Raw genomic sequence first — 22,550 nt, 5'->3', positions numbered from 1 at the left:
GAATTCTTTAATCTAGTTGAGAAAATAGTCAGATTCAAGGATTTACATCCAATTAAATGGATGTAAACGTACACAGTGTTTGTTAAAGTCACCATGAAATCAGAACTGACAATTCTTGTTTTTTTGTGTTTATTAGCACGAGGGCTGGACAACCAGTCACTTACATGAGATCCCAGCAATAGCAAACCACAAAGATCTAATGATCCAATTAGTGCTGTCACGTTTCCTCAAATACTCTAATTTAATCCATTTTTTAAAAAAAATCCTCTAATGCACCCGTGTCGAGTAACCGGCGTGATACCCAGTTGCGCATTCCGGATGAGGATCCATGAACCACATTATTATACCATTTTCTAAGGCTGCACGATGTATTAAAACCATTTAAAACCATAATATAGCATAATGCTATTGTGAAATCACAAAGGCTGTGATTAAATAAATGTAGGTTTTTTCACAGAGAAGCACAACTCTTTATTTACATGCGTGCAGATTACATGTTTGAGTAGGCCTACTTCAGAATGGCTCCGCTCACAGTAAATGCTGCTCCACACTAACTCAGTCTCTTCATGTGCTGTTTGTTTGGGTTTCCAATAACGCGCATTTGGGAACGCATAAAATCTGACATGCTTTATGTTTCATAGTTGGACTGTTATCATTTACATGTGTGGAGTGCGTCTCAGGTTATGAAACATCTCTGCATGCTGTGAGTTTGGGTTGTTTATAACGTACATTTCACGGGTTCACACTTACAAATAATCAGATACAGTAAATAGTATGCGTATTTGGCGTGCTGTCCGAGGAGAGGGCTCCGAGCTCAGTATTTGGCCCGAACCCAGAGTACTCCCCCAAAAAGTTGCAACTAACATGGGACAGCAGCTGGAAATGATTACGATTAGTTTGATGGTCATGGCATCAGAAAGGTGAGCCTCGCTGGTAGTCAGCTGTGGAAGGTTGGTTATGCATGGTTTACTATAGTCATGGTTATGCATGGTTTACAGTATGTTGTTGACTGATGGTAATGATGGTCATAATGCTAGTGATGATGATGTTGGCTGTTGAAGTAGATGAAGATGATGATAATGATGGAGAAGATGAAAATGGTGAGGGATGATGATTATGATGATAATAATAGTGACCGATGATGATGATGATGATTAAGGTTGGGTATCATTTGAATTTTAGTAATTCCATTTCTGCTTATTGATTCCGATGCTTGTTGACAGTTAGAAAAATGATTCAGTTAAGATCTTTTCCATTCAGGTGCAAGAAGACTCAAAAGAGAACTCAATTCTGTCTTCAGAGAAAATTTTCCAAAAAAAAAAAAAAAAAACTGCACTGCTGTGGGAGTGTGAAGGAACATCACTGCTGCGGCTGTGGAGAAGTTTCCAAAGAAACAGAGCTCCTGCGGGAGCATGAGAGAACATCACTGCTGCGGCAGTGGAGAAAATTTTTGAAACTGAGCTTCTGCTGGAGCATGGAGGAATGTCATTGCTGCGGCAGTGGAGAAAAGGCACTTCTGTGGAAGCGGAGGGAATAGCGTTGCTGAGGCAGAGACAGTTTTTGGATGGAAAAGCAGATCTTCTCTGGGAACTTAAGGTAGTATTGCTGTTGCGGCAGTTGAATAGTGAAGTTGGCTCCTGCGGGAGCACATGGGTGGATGCTGCTGCAGTAGTTAGAATGGAAATATTTCCACTATATGTGGATTGGTGGTGTTAAGTGGATAAGGTGGGCCTGTAGGTTTGGGTGTATGGGAGCAAGCTGGTGTTAAAGAATTTAGCTGATGAGAGTTTGTTGAGCTTCTTTGATATGGGAGCGATTTGATTGAATGTAAATTCTCCGATGACCAGCGTCCAAGTGCTTGGATCTGCTGCTGGGAAGGCCTTTTTTGGGAAGCTGTGGTTGCTGCACCTATACGAAATGAATGGCTGAAGAAATGCTCTGCTGGGATGCTGGATTGGAGTAAAATGGACTTAAGGTGTCTTTGGAACCAGAAACGTGTGACGGGGCGATTGGAGTCGTCTAAAAAGTGGGTCGGATGGGAGTTTAGCCTGTGAGTTTCTGAAATGCAGATAGGCTAAGAGGGATTGGTATGGTTGGATTGGTGATGGAAGATTGAAAATGTAGATGAAATGGCCTTTTCTCATTTGATCTGTCTTGCTTTGCTTTATGAAGTAAGAAATGGCTTCATCATCAAGTGTTAATAAACCAGAAAAAAAAGCCAATATGAACGTTGCCTCGAGTCTGCGGGTTGTGTTGATGTAGTGGTAGCCTCGGCGGAGGGTGGAGATACATTTGGTGAGTATTTCTAAAGTTACTGGTTGCCTGGCATCTGGGCGGGTGGGTTGAGTTCTTTGGATATCTTTGATGAGTAGAGATGTCTGTGAATTGACTTTCTAGGTAACCCTTGATGGAGCTAGCTTGTAGGTTCTTGATGCTATTGAGATGAGATATGAATGAGGAGATGAATCATCAAACAGCAAAGTACAGTCTGATTTATATGATAGTTTATTCCTTTATCTGTTGCTGGTTTGCATGGCACACGCACATTCATTTAATGAAGTTCAAAGAGACTTGCTTATGGTAAAAGATGAAGAGCTCTGCATAATAAAAATGTGGCCTTGAATTTATTCAAACGTGTTCAACAACCACTAAAGGATCACTAAACAAATACTCAAATCAAAATACCATACTTTTCCAAACTGTGTAGGAACTCTATAGAGACAGAGCGACACGCGTCATAATCTGAAAACCACGCCCACCGGGGGGGAAAACAATCCAACCATCTCCATTGACTTTGTATTGTGTGAGGCTGCCTCCTTGTCATTTCTGACTTATAACAAAAAACAGAACAATGTCTAAAAGCTGCTATGTGTCAAGGTGTATAGAAAACAAGCTAAAAGAAAAACAGAACCAAAAACCCAGAAGTTTTTATAAGCTGTCGACCCAAAAAACGAGCGTTTAAGGACTAAAAAGTGGATACAGGCGATTGAGACAGAGCGCGACATGTCATATTACTATGAGAACTACGTCACGTCAAAATCAAACTTGAAATGAACTGAAAACACGATGACTGCGGGGGTTTTTAGTGCAATCAGCTTGGTGAAATTAAAAATACAATTCGTGTCTGTGACAGACGGTGTTTATGGAGCATGACTGATGATCCAAAATAGCCTAAGTTGACTATTAAAAAGAAAAACATCAATACACAAATAAAATATATTGTTTAAATTATTATTGCCTTTAGTTATTATTTTGGAATGAATGTAGAAATGCTTAAAACACTAACTTGATGAGATTGACTTGGTTTTGATAAATAGAACATTTATTACAATACATTGTTAATGTAAAATTACAAAATAGAATTGTATTTGGTTTCTTTTTTTCTTTTTTGATGTAATGTAAAGTAAAGTTCATTTAACAAGGAAGATGTGTCAACATTAAGAGTAATGCACGTGAATTTACATTGATTCATAAATAAATAAAAAATTTGCCTCCTCATTTCAGAACACCACTGCACGCCACTGGTATATATATGTATATATATATATATATATATATATATATATATATATATATATATGGGTCATTGCTGGGATTCGATAATATTTAAATTTGTATTTTGTATTTTTAAAACTACATAGAATTAATTTTCTAAATACCCCACATCATTACATATTAAACTTCCAACAAATCATATTTTTCTACCTCAGTCATTAAAGATCTTTTATTATTTTTTAGTTTTTTTCAGATTCAAACACCTTTTATTCTCAACCCTGTAACGGACAAAATGGAATTGGTTTAAAAAGGATTTTACACAAAACTTGCTATAAAACACATCTACCTACTGCTCATGTGTCCCTCATAGCAATTTAATAAATACAAATGTAACATTTATGATCATTTTCACATTTTTATGGGACTGAAGTTAAAAATAAATAAATTGTGTGTCTCAGGTCTCTTTTTATAATTTTTTTTTCAATTTAGATGTTTAACTAAAACCACAATTTTATTGTGTTAGTCCTTAACATGTCAGATGGTAATCAGCAAGAAATACCTTCATTTTTAATCATCTTACCTATATTTTTCCAAAATAATAGTTGAGAATAGTGTGATGGGGTTGAAGACTGAGAAACTTTGAAGGGAGAAATTGCCTTCAATTTTGAATTTTTTGAATTTTGTCTCTCTCTCATATTGCGCCCTTCTTTCTGGGTCAACAAATTTGCATGCAAAACACAGTCTTTCTGCTGCTAATGTAGCTGCCATTTCTGACATAGGATGCTTGTCAATCTTTAAGTGCATACAGTACGTCAAATATTCTATATTTAAAAAAATTATGAGTTGTCATGATTTTAGTAAGTATATCTTTACTGAAATCATGACAATTTTTTTTTTATCATTTTTATTAAAATTATTCATAAATGAAGTGGAAAAACTCAACCCTGTCATGAATTTTCAACCCCGAAACAATGAGAAATATACAGATATGTAACGGGGTTGAGGTTTTTTGCTCAAAGTGGCCACTGCTCCTGTTGCAGTGTAGGGGAGTAGACCATATATGGCAGCAATGAAATAAGTATATTGTATATACTTGTGGATTAAAACTGACTGATGACTAAGCAATTTCTGAGAAACGCTGTTGAAAGTGGATCGGAGCGAGCACCACAACACACTTGTAGCCAATCAGCAGTAAGGGGTGTGTCCACACATGATGGGGGAGGAGAGAGAGTGAGCAAGAGGAAGATTTGAAGAAAGACTGTAGAAAAAGAGATGGCTAAGAGACATTACAAAAGAGAAAAGGTCAGAGGAATATCACTGAAAAAAGAAGGGTTATGATCAGGCAAGAGCTTTAGGACCTGCATTAATATTAGAAAAGCTTTCTAGCGCTGGAGAGACCAAAGCGGGAAGGCCTGAAAACGAATGCCGAGGTTGCTCCATCCGTGAGTTTTTTATTTTTATTTTTTTTTATTTTTTTCAAAGCAAATTAAAAGTGCTGGCTAATGCTAATCGTAAATACTCTAAGATTATTATTCACGTCGGCACTAATGATGTTCGACTTCGCCAGTCGGAGATCACTAAAATTAACATTAAAGAGGTGTGTGAACTCGCAAGTACAATGTCAGGAGAAGTAATTTGCTCTGGCCCCCTTCCTGTTCGTCGGAGTGATGAGATAGTTAGCAGATTATCATCACTCAATGGCTGGCTGTCTGAATGGTGTCCGCAAAATAATATAGGTTTCATAGACAATTGGAAACGTTTTTGGGGCAGACCTGACCTGTTGAAAAGAGATGGTATTCATCCCTCCCGGGATGGTGCTGCTCTTCTGTCTAGTAATATGGCACATAGTCTTAGAGCTGAAACATGACAAACTGGGGCCCAGGTCAGGAAGCAGACAGACTGGCTAAACAGACCGTCTGCTAGCTGCCTCACGTTACAGAAGTCAGATAATTCCCAACACATAGAAACTCTTACACCTAGATATTATCAAATAGAGACTGTGTCTGTACCCCGAATTAGTAAAAACAAAAAGCTTCCAAACCCATTTAATGGTAAAAATTTTATTGATGTTCAACAAATAAAAAATAGAGATAATAATGCTAAACAAACGATAAAACTTGGGTTGTTAAATATTAGATCCCTTTCTTCAAAATCACTTATTGTTAATGATATTATCAAAGATAATAATCTAGATGTGCTGTGTTTGACAGAAATTTGGCTAAAACCGGACGATCACATTACTTTAAATGAGTCTAGTCCTCAAGGTTATGATTATCGACACAATGCTCGTCAGAAAGGCAAAGGGGGAGGTGTTGCTGTAATCTATAGTAATATTTACAGTATTAGTCAAAAGTCTTTCAAATATAATTCCTTCGAAACTATGGTACTTTACGTAACATTATGTAAGTTGACATTTGTGCTGGCTACTGTATACAGGCCACCAGGACACAATACAGACTTTATCAAAGAATTTGCTGACTTTCTATCAGAGTTAGTACTAGCTGCAGATAAAGTCCTTGTTGTTGGTGATTTTAATATCCATGTAGATAATAAAAAAGACGCATTAGGATTGGCATTTGCAGATATTCTAAACTCTCTTGGTGTTAGACAATATGTGTCAGGACCCACTCATTGTCGTAATCATACTTTAGATCTAATATTGTCACATGGAATCGATATCGATGCTGTTGAAATTCTGCAGCAGAGTGACGACATCTCAGATCATTATCTAGTCTCGTGTATACTACATTTAGTCAAGGCGGCTAAACTGCCTCCATGCCATAAATATGGTAGAACCATCACTTCTACCACTAAAGATTGCTTTATAAATAATCTTCCTGATCATTTTCATCGCCTTAGCATACCAGACAGCTTAGAAGACCTCGATGTTGCAACAGAAACTATTGCCTCTGTCTTTTCCAGCACATTAGACTCAGTTGCTCCTTTGCGTTTAAAAAAGATTAAGGAAATTAATCCAATGCCATGGTACAATGAGCACACTCGGGCCCTAAAGTTAGCAGCCAGAAAAATGGAGCGCAGCTGGAAGAAATCAAAACTAGAAGTATTTCGTATTTCGTGGAGAGAGAGAATGATTGAGTACAGAAAGGCCTTAAAATCTGCTAGATCTGCCTATTTTTCAAAACTCTTAGAAGAAAATAAACACAACCCTAGGTATTTATTTGATACAGTGGCTAAATTAACAAGAAATAAAGCTTCAACTTCTGATGTTTCCAAAGAGCACAGCAGTAATGACTTTATGAACTTCTTTACTTGCAAGATTGATAATATTAGAGAAAAAATAATAACCATGCAACTACTACTACAGTATTGTGTCAGATAGTGCATTGTAGTGTCCCTGAGGAAAAATTCAATTCATTTACTGCTTTAGGAGAGGAAGAATTGTCTAAACTTGTTAAATCATCGAAATCAACAACATGTATGTTAGACCCTATACCGACTAAGCTATTGAAAGAGATGCTTCCAGAGGTCATAGATCCTCTTCTTAATATCGTCAATTCATCTTTATCACTAGGATACGTACCAAAAACTTTTAAGCTGGCTATTATTAAACCTCTTATTAAAAAACCACAACTTGATCCTAGAGAATTAGTCAATTACAGGCCGATCTCAAATCTCACTTTTCTGTCAAAAATACTAGAAAAGGCAGTATCATCACAACTATGTTCCTTTTTAGAAAGAAATGGTATCTGTGAAGATTTCCAGTCAGCATTTAGACCATACCATAGTACTGAGACTGCTGAAAAAGTAACTGAGTTACTAATGATTTGCTCTTATCATCAGATTGTGGTTGTATCTCTCTATTAGTGTTACTGGATCTTAGTGCTGCATTTGACACTATTGATCACAATATTCTTTTAAATAGACTCGAAAATTATGTTGGCATTAGTGGAATTGCATTGTCATGGTTCAAATCATACTTATCTGACCGTTATCAGTTTGTAGTAGTAAATGAAGACATGTCATATCGATCAAAAGTTCAATATGGAGTACCACAAGGCTCAGTACTAGGACTGTTGCTGTTCACTCTGTACATGCTACCCTTGGGAGATATCATTAGGAAGCATGGCGTTAGTTTTCACTGTTACGCTGATGATACTCAGCTCTATATTTTTTCGCGCCCTGACGAAACTTACCAATTCACAAAATTTACGGAATGCATAGCTGATATAAAAAATTGGATGACCAGTACTTTCCTAACACTAAATTCAGAAAAAACAGAGATTCTAATTTTTGGACCAAAAACTTCTTCACGTAATAACCTAGAATATTGTCTAACACTTGATGGCTGCTCTGTTAAGTCTTCGTTGTCAGTTAGGAACCTGGGTGTGCTCTTTGATACCAATCTTTAATTTGAAGGCCAAGTTACTAGCATCTGTAAAACCGCATTCTTCCATCTTAAAAATATATCTAAACTACGACATATGCTCTCAATGAAAAATGCAGAACAGTTAGTTCATGCGTTCATGACCTCAAGGCTAGATTACTGTAACGCTCTACTGGGTGGTTGTTCTGCTTGCCTGATAAATAAACTACAGCTTGTACAAAATGCAGCAGCTAGAGTTCTTACTAGAACTAGGAAGTATGACCATATTAGCCCAGTTCTGTCAACACTGCATTGGCTTCCTGTTAAACATCGTATAGATTTTAAAATCTTGCTAATTACTTACAAAGCACTAAATGGTTTAGCTCCCCAGTACCTGAGCGAGCTCCTAATTCATTATAGTCCTTCACGTCTATTGCGATCTCAGAATTCAGGCCAGCTGATAATACCTAGAATATCAAAATCAACTGCAGGCGGTAGATCCTTCTCCTATTTGGCACCTAAACTCTGGAACAATCTTCCTAGCATTGTTCGGGAAGCAGACACACTCTGTCAGTTTAAATCTAGACTAAAAACGCATCTCTTTAACCTGGCATACACATAACACATTACCAATTTATATTTTCAAATCCGTTAAAGGATTATTAGGCTGCATAAATTAGGTCAGCCGGAGCCGGGAACACTTCCTATAACACCTGATGTACTCGTTACATCAGAAGAAGAATGGCATTTACGCTAATATTAGTCTTTCTGTTTATCCCGAGGTTCACCGTAGTCAACCGGATCCGGGCCGTATCCAGGTGAGACCAAGGACCTGCACCTTGACACGACCACAACGCAGCCCTGACGTATCAGCAGAGATTGAGTCAACTAGATCATCCACTGTGAGGGCCTCATCGACACGACAGCCATGACACAGTTCCTCAACAACCGTCCATACCGGCGTGATCCTCAATACGATCCTCAATTGGATGGAACTGGAATAAATACTTTTAATGTTGCGATCCTATTGGACTTATGATAGCAACCTGAATTGTAACAAAGCACTGTTGGCCAGAGGAGAACTGGCCCCCCGACTAAGCCTGGTTTCTCCCAAGGTTTTTTTCTCCATTTTAACACCAATTTGCCACTTGTCTGCCACCTGATGTCACCTGATGGAGTTTGGGTTCCTTGCCGCTGTCGCCTCTGGCTTGCTTAGTTGGGGACACTTGACATTTGACTTGACATTTGATATTCAACAGTGCTTTGATCTGCCTGCATTGACACTATTCTTTAAGAGCTGCTGTGCAGCCAAATAATGTACCAGTTATCAATGTAAAGCTGCTTTGACACAATCTACATTGTAAAAAGCGCTATATAAATAAAGGTGACAAAGTAACATTGGTTTTGCTGTTTCACAGAACCAAGATATGCTGTTGTTGTAATGTTAGCTATAGTAACAGGACAGTTTTGAGTGTGATTGTTTGTCTGAAGCTGGTGTGCTGCTGGCGACTAACAACAGACTCTTGCTTGTATATGCACTCTTGTGTACTGTATGTTCATTTTTTTTTCTTTCTTGTTGTTTGTTCATTATCTTTGCTTTATTTTTTGAGAAGCGTTTTTTTTTGCTTCGCTTCAGCTATGATAAAGTCATCCACTCTTGTATTGCGTGTTTGTGTATTTTGGGGCGGAGCAATGAAGGGAGGGGTTGATTTCAAATATCAACAGTGTTTCTCAGATATTGCTTACTGCACCTTTAATTTTATGTTATGGAGTTGAGTTGTTAAGCTTGACAGTACCCTCCCTCACTATAATACGCCTCAAAAATATGAATAAAAAGTATGATACCCCTTACCATCTTCTGCACCACTGTAAAAGAGACCTGAATGATGTCATTTCTGGTTAATGATATCACGTATGGGTGGAGTCTAAATTATTATAGGCGGAGAATAGAGACAGAGCGCATTTAGGCCACGCCCACACCGGGGAGGAAAACAATCCAACCGTCTCCATTGACTTTGTATTGCGTGAGGCTGCCTCCTTGTCATTTCTGACTTATAACAAAAAACAGAACAATGCCTTAAAGCTGCTGTGTGACAAGGTGTACAGCAAACAAGCTAAAAAACCCAGAACTAAGTTTTTATAAGCTACCGAACCGTAAAAGCCAGCCTTTAAGGAGACAAAAATGGATACAGGCAATAAGACGTGAAGCATCAGCAGGAAGAATGGGTAAATTTTGGGATCCTGACACTCAGTATGCCTCAGTAAGCCTATGGTGCAGTAAACATTTTGTCACTGTCAAGTCAAATATCCAAATGTCAGTTTTATATATAATATTTCCTGTCGCTGATTACGTTACCCTCCAGTGGGCGTAGTTCTCATAGTAATATGACATGTCGCGCTCTGTCGCAATCGCCTATATCCACTTTTTAGTCAGTTTTTTGGTCGACAGCTTATAAAATATATATATATATATATATATATATATAATGTATATGTGTGTGTGTGTGTGTGTGTGTGTGTCTCCACTCATGATGATTGGGTAGACATGTTGATTGCTGATTGCCGACTGCTGGTTGGAGTGATGTGATGATTAGTTAGATCATTTGAATGTGTTCCTCCCGAACTTTGTTAATAAAACATAATTTGTGAACGCAGTGTGCGCCATTTCATAAGATTTGCAATGTAAGTCATTTGTAAATCTACATTAACACAGGAGAATACATAAATATGTTTCTAAATATGTGAATTCAAAATAAAAGTTGTGGAACAGCATGAGGATGAGTAAAAAATGACTTTATTTTCATTTTTGGGTGAATTAACCCTTTAACATGCACCCTTTCACAAGTGCAGCAGTCATATGCATCACTCATAATAAATCACAATATCTGATCAAATAAGGCTTTGGCGGGACAAAAATTCGTTTTGGTGGCCGGCAAAAATGTTTCAATGTAGGAAAAACCCTGAGTAGGTCTTAATATGCTGTCTGTGTCATTAATGTTAATCAAATAACTGTGGAATGGAAAAAAGTTGAAGTTCTGACTTGGTTTGTGCCAAATTTGGTGGTATTACCAGGGATTTTAAGGTATAGTAGCTAGGTGATTTCGTTTTAGAACCTTCAGAAAACTTTCACTCGATTTTTCTCAAAACTGACTTTGCAGACTTTATCGACTTCAAACAGGTGTAGCTCAGTCATTTTTTGTCGGATTCCAACAAATCATACACCATTTTGAAGGGTTTCTTTGAAAATTTGCTCATTGCGAATCATTTTGCCAGCACAGGTTACGTTTATGTTTGTCTTTGTATCGACAAAAATATTAACAAAATCAAAAATTTGAGCCAGGGAAGTTTCTGAAATTTGGTTGATTTGACACAGAATGACCAAAAAGTCTATTTGCATGACTTATATCAGGACTTAATCAACTATCAACAACAATTTGCTTTGAACTCCACATTGCAGATAACATGATGGATGGATTTTACTATTTCTTAACTTGCATGAACATCTAATGATTATACAGTATATTATTTAAATATTTACACTGGCATACTTGAATGGAATATGATTCAGAGTGATCATTTTTATTTATCTTATAAAAACCAAGCTAATTTTTTAGTTTACCTCGTTTCATTCAATACACATAAATGACCTACATTTCAAAGCCAGTTAAGTTTTTTTTTAATAGGTAGGCATTTTCAAAATGTAATAATTTTCGCACTATAAATTCCGAACTATAAAATCCAATTCTTATGTCAACAAAGGTCAGCTCAAGTGTCTTTCACTTACCTATAGTTGACCGGCCAGCGGACCATCCACATGCGGTGGTAGGACAGGGAGGTGACTGAGAAACAGGTGACCAGGGTAAGGGTATAGAAAGTGGAGACAAAGACCTTGCAGAGTCCTTCATTCCACTCATAGTTGGAGTGTTGTCGGCGCAGCTGTATGACACAGTACATGGTGATGGGGATGCCCATGTTAAGAATGTGCGTGCCAGCCAGTGTGCAGATGAGGAATTCCAGTGGCTTCCACTTCTTCTGCTTGGCGCTCACGCTCAGGATTCCCCAGGCATTGGCCAGGATGGACACTCCCGAGCAGACCAGCCAGGCCAGTGCATTAGTGCTGATGACCTCATCGTTCATGATGAGCAGCCTGCTGGTGAGAGCTGGTGGGGGGTGGAATGGTGAAAGGTATGGGAGCAGCCGCTAGCAGAGGCAGGTGCCAGGCCCGAACAGGCATTCCTACAGGGACAGGCAGTCCTTCCTCTGGATGTGCTGAGAGGATAGGGTGAGGGGCATAGCAGTGTGAGGGGGCACTGGGGTTGGGCAGAGGAGGAGAACGTGCACTGAGAGCCAGTCCAGTGCTGTACAAATCCTGAAAAAGAAAGGCAAGATGGGTCTTGAAAAGACTGATAAGACAAGAATGGAGAGACAAGAAGAAACAGAGAAGAGACAGAGAAGATGGAGGATATAGAGTGGCATTCGATTTAACTAAATTCAGGCTTCCTACACCTGTTGACCACTACTAATATCCAATGACTTTTCCAGTCATTCGTGGTTTTTACAATTCTTAGAGATTGCTGGGCCAGATTAATATTTGTATTTCAGTAACCCGGTGGTTCTCAATTCAGGTCCTGGCAGCCCACCTTTCTCCACATTATGTCTCTCTTAGCTAACACACCTGATTCAGACCATCAGCTTGTTAGGAGAGAGCTCTATGAACTGAAATGATTGTGTCAGATGAAAGAGGTATACAAAATGTGCAGAGTGGTGGGGCACCAGGACTGGAATTAAGAACCACTTTAGTAACTAATCATTGGAAATATATTGCCATTATTGTGTTACAAATGTCTTCAATAAAACAAAAGCATTCTGAGGACTCAAAAAATGATGATCCATGTTTTACACAAAGAAATTCACAAGTTCACATGCCAATAAAATCTTTCAATGATAAAGGTTAAACTACTTTGGCGTGCTTTCCATAATGAAGGGGCTCAAGGAGAAGATGCAACTCAAGCTCTAATAAACCCCCTATGGCACCTGGGTGCCCAATAATGTTCCTGGAGATCTACCTTCCCGCAGAGTGCAATTCCAACATTTTTCTAACTCACCTGTTTGCAATTATCAAGTGTTCCTGAGGATCTTAATTAACAATTCATTCCCATGACTTAGGGTGTACTCGCACTAGGCAAGGCTGCCTTGAACCGAGCCTGAGCGTGATTGTTCCTGCTCCCCACTCCCCCGCTGGCCTGCACTCATATTGCACCTAACGTTCCGGGCCGGAGCACGCTTACATCATATACGATGCATGTTTTTTGTATTGAAGAAAACAGGAAGAAAAGCACTTTCGCTAAGATACTGCCTAACAGATTTATCATTTATGCCACACAGCGATTTTCACTTGCACGTATCAGGATTATTACGAAGGCAGCTGAAGTTAATGGAGGAATTTGCAGCTTTACTCGCAAACTACAATTCCTGTTCATCAATAAGGTGAGAACCAGACCCGTTATAAACCCAAATACACTCATATTAATTACATTAATTGAAAAGTGTACTATCAAAATATTAATAAAGTTGTTTGCCGTCGTAATGATGACAGTAGCCCACACAAAAGTGGTAGCTGTTCCGTGCTCCGGCACGGTTAGCGCTCACACTGCATGCGAACAGCGCTCGAGCCCAATTGACCCATGCTCTGGCCCACCTCTTCCACCTCTTCCGAGCCTAAGCGAACCACGCCCGGGCACGGAATGGAGCTATCACACGAGTCAAACGAACCAGGCTTTGGGGGTCAAACACGCTCAGGCACGGTTCAGAGCACCTAGTGTGAGTACACCCTTACTAATATGTCAGCCCATTTTACTAATTCGTTCCCTCGATTTAATTAAATTGTGCACAGAATTTAATAATTTGTTCCCTCGTTTTACTAAATATAATAACTGGCCACTCCCAAGAAGTGCCGCAACTCACGCTTGTTAGTCGGGGTAGTAAACTCAATAATGGCACAAAATTTTGCTTCCACTGGTCGCTCCTGACCCTGTCCCACACACTATGTGACAGATATGTGACAAACGCCTTAGCAAACTCACAATTTGCTAGGTTCAAGGTTAGTCCATCCAACTTAACCAAGCGATCCTCCCATGAGTTTGACTACACCACTACATCATCCAGATACACTTCGGAATCCAGTAGTCCTTCTGTTCATAAGCCGTTGGAAAGTAGGAGCATTTTCATGCCAAAAGCCATGACAGAGTATTGTAGGAAGTTATCAGATGTTACAAATGCTGATATTTCTGAAGCACGAGGTGTTAGGGAACTTGCCAGTACCCTTTTAGCTAGTCTAATTTTGTGACATAGCCTGCACTACCAACTCTGTCTACGCAATCTTCCATTCTTGGAAGTGGAAAGGAGTCTAGCTTAGTCACAGCATTGATTTTACGGTAGTCAGTACAAAATCTAAAGGTGAGTCAGATTTAGGTACCAGCATACATTGTGAACTCCATGGACTTTGACTAGGCATGGCAAGACCATGGTCATGTAGATACTAAACCTCAGTTTTCATAATATCAGGGTTTTTTATTTTTTTGGATTTACACGGTAAGGATGTTGGTTAATTGGCTGACTGTCACCTACATCAATATCATGACATAGTACTGGAACAGCACATCAGTGGCTTCACACTGGCTTGAAGACAGGCTAGAAAGGTAGCACTTTAAATTACCCAAAATATCAGAATTCTGCAAGCGAGCACATGAAGTTTGAGCATCTTTGCCACTAACCCCTCCGCCTCCGGGCAATACACAATTGGCAAAACTATTGTAGACACAGACACTGGTTTAACAAGGGATGTATCCTTAGTCACATTACGTACAACATAGGCCTTTAACATGTTCAGATGACATACCCTACTCTTACATTTACAATCAGGAGTACAAATGATGCGGTTTGTATCACTTAACTTCCTCTCTACTGTGTAAGGGCCAGAGAACCTAGCCTGCAATGTCATTGTGATGTGATCCAGGTTCAGGAAGCAGGACGAGCACAGACTCACTGGGCTGGAAAGTACATTCTACAATCTTTCGGTCATACTGAACTTACATCCTAGTCTGAAGTCGTTCACGAAAAGAACTGACATAATCGAGAACAGACAAAGGCAAAGAACTCTGTGACAGCAACTGCTCACTGAGTAACGAATCACAGGTCACATAATAGTCAGGACATATTGGTGACCTGACTTTGACTTAGGCAAGGGCCCTACACAGTCAATGATTTAAATCGTTTGAATGGCTTCCCGAGAAATGGTATTGGGTTTGGTTTGGGTTACCTGCCAATTGTTAAGTAGGAAGGAAAAACAAATTTGGACACAGATGACTTTAAACCATGCCATAAAATTATATATTTGGCAACACAATGGCAGGTTTTCGTCACCCCTAAGTGTCCAGATAAAGCTTTTTCATGAGCTAGTTATAGAACTTGGAAATTATAATCAGAAGGTAGTACATTTTGGTGAATCTCTTGTCAATTCAAGTCAGAACGCCGAGGCTTCCATTTGTGCATCAGCACTCCATCTTCCCCCCCAAAAAAGCTACTCTAGCGTCTGGCATTTGCATAATGTTTTACACACACACACACACTGACGCTGTGTCTTACACAAATACAACGCACTGACGCTGCTTCCGGTTCCTGTCTGCCTCGCTGCTGAGTGGCTTGCGTTTGTAGCTTTGTTTTGAATCTTTATTTACTATCATTCCTCGTTGTTTATATTGTTAAAGATAACTTACTCATCACCATATATCTGATATTGTCTAATATTGCCTATCACATTAATCTGACATCGCTAGCTTTTATCTAAATCGCTAGCACAATGCATTAGCATTTCCCTAGCCTGTTAATTCGTCATCAGTGCTTACCGTCTTTTTTCTCTCAAGCTCCTTTTTCTACGAGTCCATCAAACAACTGTGGTAAGCCAGAATCAGTCAACAAACATGGCAAGTCATGTCATCTTCTCTTGTTTTTGTCACTTGCACTACCTGCCACATGTTTAGCATAGCCTTCTCTGTCAACAACAAAGAAATTCACATGTCATAAATGCAGGGAAATACTGTAGATAGGCTGATGGAGAAGATTTCAGAACTAGAGACATGCATCCAAACATTAATCGAGGATAGTAAGAATGCAAGGGCTTTAGATACTGCTTTGGATGTGACTATAGCTCAGCGAGCCCTGTACATTGTTTGGATCCGGCTGTAGAGCCCGTGCAGCAGGGCAATGGGTTACTGTGATACAGCATAGTCGTGGGGACAAAACACTGCTGTTCCATTCCAATTAGAACATCAAACACATTCTCTCCTACTCAGTGACGCACCCACTGAGAATCCTGTTGAAAGTGCCCTAGTTATTGGCGATTCAGTTACACAGAAAGTGGAAATAGAGACACCAGCCACTATAGTCACATTTGCCGGGAGCCAGAGCACCTGACATCAAAGCAAATTTAAAAGTGCTGGCTAATTCTAATCATAAATACTCTAAGATTATTATTCACATTGGCACTAATGATGTTCGACTTCACCGGTCGGAGATCATTAAAATTAACATTAAAGAGGTGTGTGAACTCATAAGTATGATGTCAGACACTGTAATATGCTCTGGCACCCTCCCTGTTCGCTGGAGTGATGAAAGACTGTCGACCTTGACTAACCTTGACTAATCTTGCCTAAACCAACCATCTGCTAGCTGTCTCACATCACAGATGTCAGAAAAATCTGAACACATAAAGACGCTTTTACCTAGATATCATCACATAGAGACTGTGTCTGTTCCCTGAATTAGTAAATACAAAAAACTCCGAAAAACATATTTAAGGGTAAAAATTTAATTGATGTTCAACAAATAAAAACAGATATAATACAGATGAACAAATGAAAAAGCTTGGGTTGCTGAATATTAGATCCCTTTCTTCAAAAGCACTTATTGTAAATGATATTTTTACAGATTATAACGTAGATGTACTGTGATTGACAGAAACCTGGCTAAAACCTGATGATTACATTACTTTAAATGAGTCCACCCCCAAAGATTACTGTTATAAACACAAGCCTCATCTAAAAGGCAAAGGGGGGAAAGTGTTGCTATAATTTATAGGAATATCTTCAGTATTACTCAGAGGTCTAGTTATAGGCCAGAACACTCCGTGCACGGTGTGAGGACCCTATTGTAATTGCTTGGTCAATTATTCTTCTTCTCCGAAATGAATCACATTTTTGAGGGCCTAAACATGCTCGAAAACTCATTAAACTTTGCACACGCGTCAGAAGTAGTGAAAATGTACGTCTAATATGGGTTTTAGAATTACGTGTGGCAAAATGGCTCGATAGCGCCACCTACAAAATTTCAATTAAGTGCCCTTCACGCTATGTTTCACGTACAAGTATGAAATTCGGTAGACACATGTAACAGCCCAATACCTACAAAAAATTCATTGGAAGCCAAATCTAAAAACCCAACAGGAAGTGATATATTTTAAATTTTCTCTGCAAAATTTTTGCCATGATAATCTATAAATCGCTCGTGTGGGAACTGTTGTAAAATGCCTACAGAGCTAGAGAATACATGCTGCATGAAGACAGAACAGGTATAGTTCAGTTTAATTACAGTTATAACTTGTCATGTTGTCATCTTGCTTTTATGACATGCTATTGCATTTGTGTTACATACTGTATTGCAATAACATAGGGTTAGGGTTAGCCTAACCTAACCCTAACCCTAACCCTAACCCTATCCTGGGTTGGTGACATCACTAACCCTGTAAATTTAAGGGTTAGTGATGTCACCAACCCAGGAAGAAGCTCATTGTAGTCCCTACCAGCTGTTTGTAGAAAAAAAAAAAAAAAATCTCGCTTTGCTTTGAACTTTGAGCATCCTATCTTTGCAGATGTTGTTTATGCTCTTACAGCAACATTACACACCAAATAAAGTTTAAAAAAAGTGAAAACATAATCAACCACCCCTTTGAAATCTTGCTAATTACTTACAAAGCACTAAATGGTTTAGCTCCCCAGTGCTTGAGCAAGCTGATAACACATTATTGTCCTTCACATCTATTGCGATCTCAAAATTCTGGCCAGTTGATAATAGTTGATAACCTAGAATATCAAAATCAAAAATCAAGATCCTTTTCCTATTTAGCACCTAAACTTTGGAACAGTCTTCCTAACATTGTTTGGGAAGAAGACACGCTCTGTCAGTTTAAATCTAGACTAAAATACATCTCTTTAACCTGGTATACACATAGTGCATTATCAATTTCTATTATTCAAATCAGTTAAATAATTGTTTAGGCTGCATAAATAAGGTTAGCTGGAATCGGGAACACAGGATGTACTTGTTACATCATAAGACGAATGGCATCTAAGCTTATATTAGGCCCCGTCCACACGAAGCCAAATTTTTCCCTATCCGATATTTTTTTTTCCTTGTCTCAAGAAATATCTGCGTACACACAAAACCGCTGAAACCGGCTCAAAACGATGTAGTATACATGCCAGACCAGTATGTGGCGCTGTAATTCTGCCACAGAGATACACTTAAAACAGATAATAAGACTTGGAGCATGCGCATAAACCTTGCGCGCTGTATACAAACTTTAGTGAAGCTTAGAAATAACGCTTTGTTTTGACTCAGTAGCTTCTGCAGCACGAACACAAGCATCTAGAGTCTGCTATTGTTGTTGCTGTTGTTGCTGTTTTGTGCTGTTAGCGGTGTCTGACTAGGGTCGATGCGCGGGGTGATGACATCATCGTTTCACAAAATATACGGATAGGCTGTATGCACGAAAACGCAAGGACAGCGTTTTCAGATTTATCCACTCTGGGACCCGGTTTAAAAAAAAAACGGATTCACCTTCTGAAAACGCCGGATTCGTCTAGATGAAATGCCTATCCGATACAAAATTTTTGCGTATACACCTAAACGCATCTCCGTGTGGACGGGGCCTTAGTCTCTCTGTTTATCCTGAGGTTTACCATATTCAGCCGGATCTGGGCCATATCCAGATCAGACGGAGGACCTGTGCCTAGACACGACCACAAAGCATCCCTGAAGTGTCAGCAGAGATTGTCTCAACTAGACTATCCCCTGTGAAGGCCTCATCAACATGACAGCCTCAACAGATCCTCAACAAACCCGTCTCCATACGGGCGTGATGAATCTGATCTTCAACCAGATGGAACTGGATTAAATATTTTGAATGTTCCGATCCAATCTGACTTCTGACCTGTAATTCTGCCTGAATCATAATCATGCACTGTTTGTTTTTTGGCCAGAGGAGAACTGGCCTCCCGACTGAGCCTGGTTTCTCCCAAGGTTCTTTTTTTCTCCATTCTGTCACCTCATGGAGTTTGGGTTCCTTGCCACTGTTGCCTCTGGCTTGCTTTGTTGGGGACACTTAAAGGGTACATAACACAAATAGTTTCTGCTAGTCTCATGTTAATCTTGAGTACCTATAGAGTAGTATAGCATTCTTCATATCTCCGAACAGTCTTTAGTTTTATCAGATTTATAAAAGACAGATACACTGTACAGAGTCTTTCTGAAAACAGCCGAGCTCCTGGAGGCGTGCCTTGGGCGAAGCTAAAGAGTGACGAGCACGTGCAGCTTTTGTGTAGCGATCGTCTGCAAGCTATCGGTGGTCAGCTAAACAAATGTATTTACACACACAATACACCATCGCATTATCCCTGGGTAACTTTTGAATCACTATAATGAATATAGCGTATAGTGAATGATGAATAATGAATTTATGAATTCACTACGTTCGTGTTGTTTACATTATATGCACTTAGGCGCCTATTGCCAACAAAACAGACATTTGATGCAGTTTTACTTACCACCTGCGGTTCCAACTCATGACCAGGATCACTATCGCTGTGACCGCTCCATCTTTCAGTTTCAAACGATCTGTAAATCCAGCATTGAACTGGGCCTTGTTTATAAAACCATTAGCGCCGATCCTGAGGGCTTGAGCAGCCATGGAAAAACATGAGATATTCTCCATTCATTTTAACCAATAAAAAATTGATTGCAACTATCAGACACGACTTTATCCTTATTTTGATAGTTAATTTAAGGCAGTTTCTATGGTTATTTTAATGACAAACATCGAGAGCACAACAATGTAATGCATGAGCACAGTTCTCTTCACTTCACTGTTCACTTAACGCTGGGTTCTTTGGGAAGCAAAGTTATCTTTCCCTCACAACCAAAAACACACTTCTTTGATGACATTGTTGATTTCGTAGTTTAAAAACAAAGTGACAAATCTTTCTCGAGCAAGTCCTGTGCAGGGCTGCCGACGACTTCCGTAACCCGAACAAAGCACGTTGATGGGTGTGCTCTTGCTTTCTCGCTCTGGTCGATGTGTGCGCGCACGCTCTTCCGGGAGAAGTGCCCGTACAAGGAATTCCGCCCTTTATTACGTAATAAAGGGCCATGCTCGAAAAAAAAAACTGTCCGAAATCCGTGAGAAATCTGAAGAGTATTTTTAGTACAGAAATATTATCCGTTATACATCCAACTAATTTTTTTGAAACTTTGGCCATGTTTAGCCTAAGAATCCAACTCTTTGACAGTGTAAATAAGTCAGAATGCATGAAATAGCATTAGACCCCCCCTTTAATATTCAACAATATTATTGGTCTACATTGACACAATTGTAAGAGAACTGAACTGAGCTGGACGATGACATCACTGTTTTCTCCAGAGCTGCTGTATAGATAAATTAACAAAGTTAATAACGGTTTTACAGTGGAAATTAATCAACACTGAACTTACTTAAGCTGGACAGTGACACTATTTTTCTTCTAGAGCTGCTGTACAGCCAAGACAAACTCTGTTGTATTATTTTTCTGTTACCACTGTAAAGCTGCATTGACACAATCTGTATTGTAAAAAGTGTTATATAAATAAAGGTGACTTGACGACTTAATGTCCACCACGGCATCAATGCAAGGAGCCAGGGAAGGGTCAGAATTCTGGGCCCCAATAAAGTCTTTCTTACAAACCTTTAGAGAAAAATTTGGTACTGCACTTGATTCAGTAGGTTCTGTGACAATTTCAGGCACAACACTCAACTCGCATTTTTCACAATTAGGCTGAAAGATAATAACAGTGTCTGACAGGTCAACAGTATTTTCAAATTTCCTTGACTGTGCAGGGGTCAACACAGGCAGGAAATGCGTCAGAGAATTTGGTAGAGAGAGATCAGGCAACTCAATGCTAGGTTTGTGTACTACAATGGGTCTAGGGAAAATCTTACCACCAGCAAGTACATTTCCCAGAAAAAGACCCCATCTATAGTTAACCATGAGTACATTCAAATATGTTTGATAATTGCATAGAGTTTGGATTGGCGGTATGGTTCTATTTTGGGCAAGAACTCCCTGCACATCCATGCAGCCTAGTATGGATAAGAGCAGGGAGAGCAGCAATAATCCCCCTTAGGGTAACAGAACAGAACCAACATAAATGTGCAGATATCATTAATGTCAATAATTTAACATGTACACATTTTTCAAGAATTAGTCTGATTCAAGGGGAATCAGAGGCCAAATCCTGACTGATGAGAGGAGGAGCTGGGGATGGAGGAGGGTAATTAGCTCTTGAGAAATGCGATAGCTACTGATAATACTGGAGCTTATATATTGATGCTGTGATAGGCGTCGTATTCCTATAGGTAGACGTGCCAGAACTGATGCTATGCTTGATTTCCGGAGAGATTCTGAAGTGTGCATACCATAGACACTGTACTATCCCATGTGGCCATGGGAGAAGATTTGTGAATGGCAGTGAAGCAACATAACTGACACTGGTAGGTCACATGATAATGACAGCATGGCGGATGTCGTATGTCCGAATTATATTCATATACACACTTTCAAAACACTTTCATACTATATGGAATGTACTTTTTTAACAGTCGTGATGTAATTACTTATTCAAAATAAATAGTATGCAATTTTGGATGCAGGCAGGGAGTTAGAAGAGGGGAAAAAGAACCCAACAACAACAACAAAAAATACGTCCTTGAATGTAACAACAGCTACTATTCACAAGATCACATTTCTGACATGCCCCAAATCTTTATAATTATGTGGTGGAGTTGCAAGCAAACAAACAAATAAACAACAACAACAAAAAAACCTACACACAGACTTGCTGTGAATTTTGAAATACAAAAGAGGAATAAAAATTAATGATTTAATTTATTGTGTAATCATCCATCTCAGATGGCAAGACACCACAAGAATTGATATTGCAGAAAACTAGGCCATAATAACAGTCACTCACAAAGTCAGATTCTTGTGGATAAACCCTTTAACTGAACAAAGTAATAAAATAGGAGTAACGTAGCACTTTTTTGTTATTCACAGCTTTGTCCTTTCAAACAATTCTGATAAGCACCAATCCATCTGCTTTTGTTGTGTCAACACAGAAGCAGCGAGCAATAAAAACAAGATTTTTTTTTTGCTGTTTGTTTTTGCCAAAGATGCCTGTGACAAAGCCAATATCATGCCAATGTTTATGTATTATGAAGGTTATATGGTAGACCAGTTTTATTTATTTATTTATTTATTTATTTTTCTCCAGTTTTCAAGCCTTTGTCACTGAAGGCTTGCTGGACCATTTTTTTTAGGTTGGTATGTAATACCTTCCAGAACGTTGGATATCTATGGACATTGAA

The 22,550-nt window shown here is 39.1% G+C and overlaps 1 protein-coding gene across 4 annotated transcripts in view; it reads right to left on the bottom strand.

Moving 5' to 3' along the window:
* LOC127517601 (probable G-protein coupled receptor 153) overlaps nt 1-22,550 on the bottom strand; it is an 84,737-nt gene that overhangs the window by 28,817 nt on the left and 33,370 nt on the right. For 3 of the 4 annotated variants that reach the window (XM_051903470.1, XM_051903469.1, XM_051903471.1), the window contains exon 2: nt 11,604-12,188. The exons of the other annotated variant lie outside the window; for it this stretch is intronic. In XM_051903470.1, the coding sequence (XP_051759430.1) occupies nt 11,604-11,956 (353 nt within the window). In that variant the 5' untranslated portion in view covers nt 11,957-12,188. The remainder of the gene's footprint in view (nt 1-11,603; nt 12,189-22,550) is intronic. 4 annotated transcript variants of the gene reach the window in all.

This window comes from Ctenopharyngodon idella, chromosome 8 (genome assembly GCF_019924925.1).
Source record: "Ctenopharyngodon idella isolate HZGC_01 chromosome 8, HZGC01, whole genome shotgun sequence".
Taxonomy (NCBI): domain Eukaryota; kingdom Metazoa; phylum Chordata; class Actinopteri; order Cypriniformes; family Xenocyprididae; genus Ctenopharyngodon; species Ctenopharyngodon idella.
This window is presented reverse-complemented; position numbering and strand designations above follow the sequence as displayed.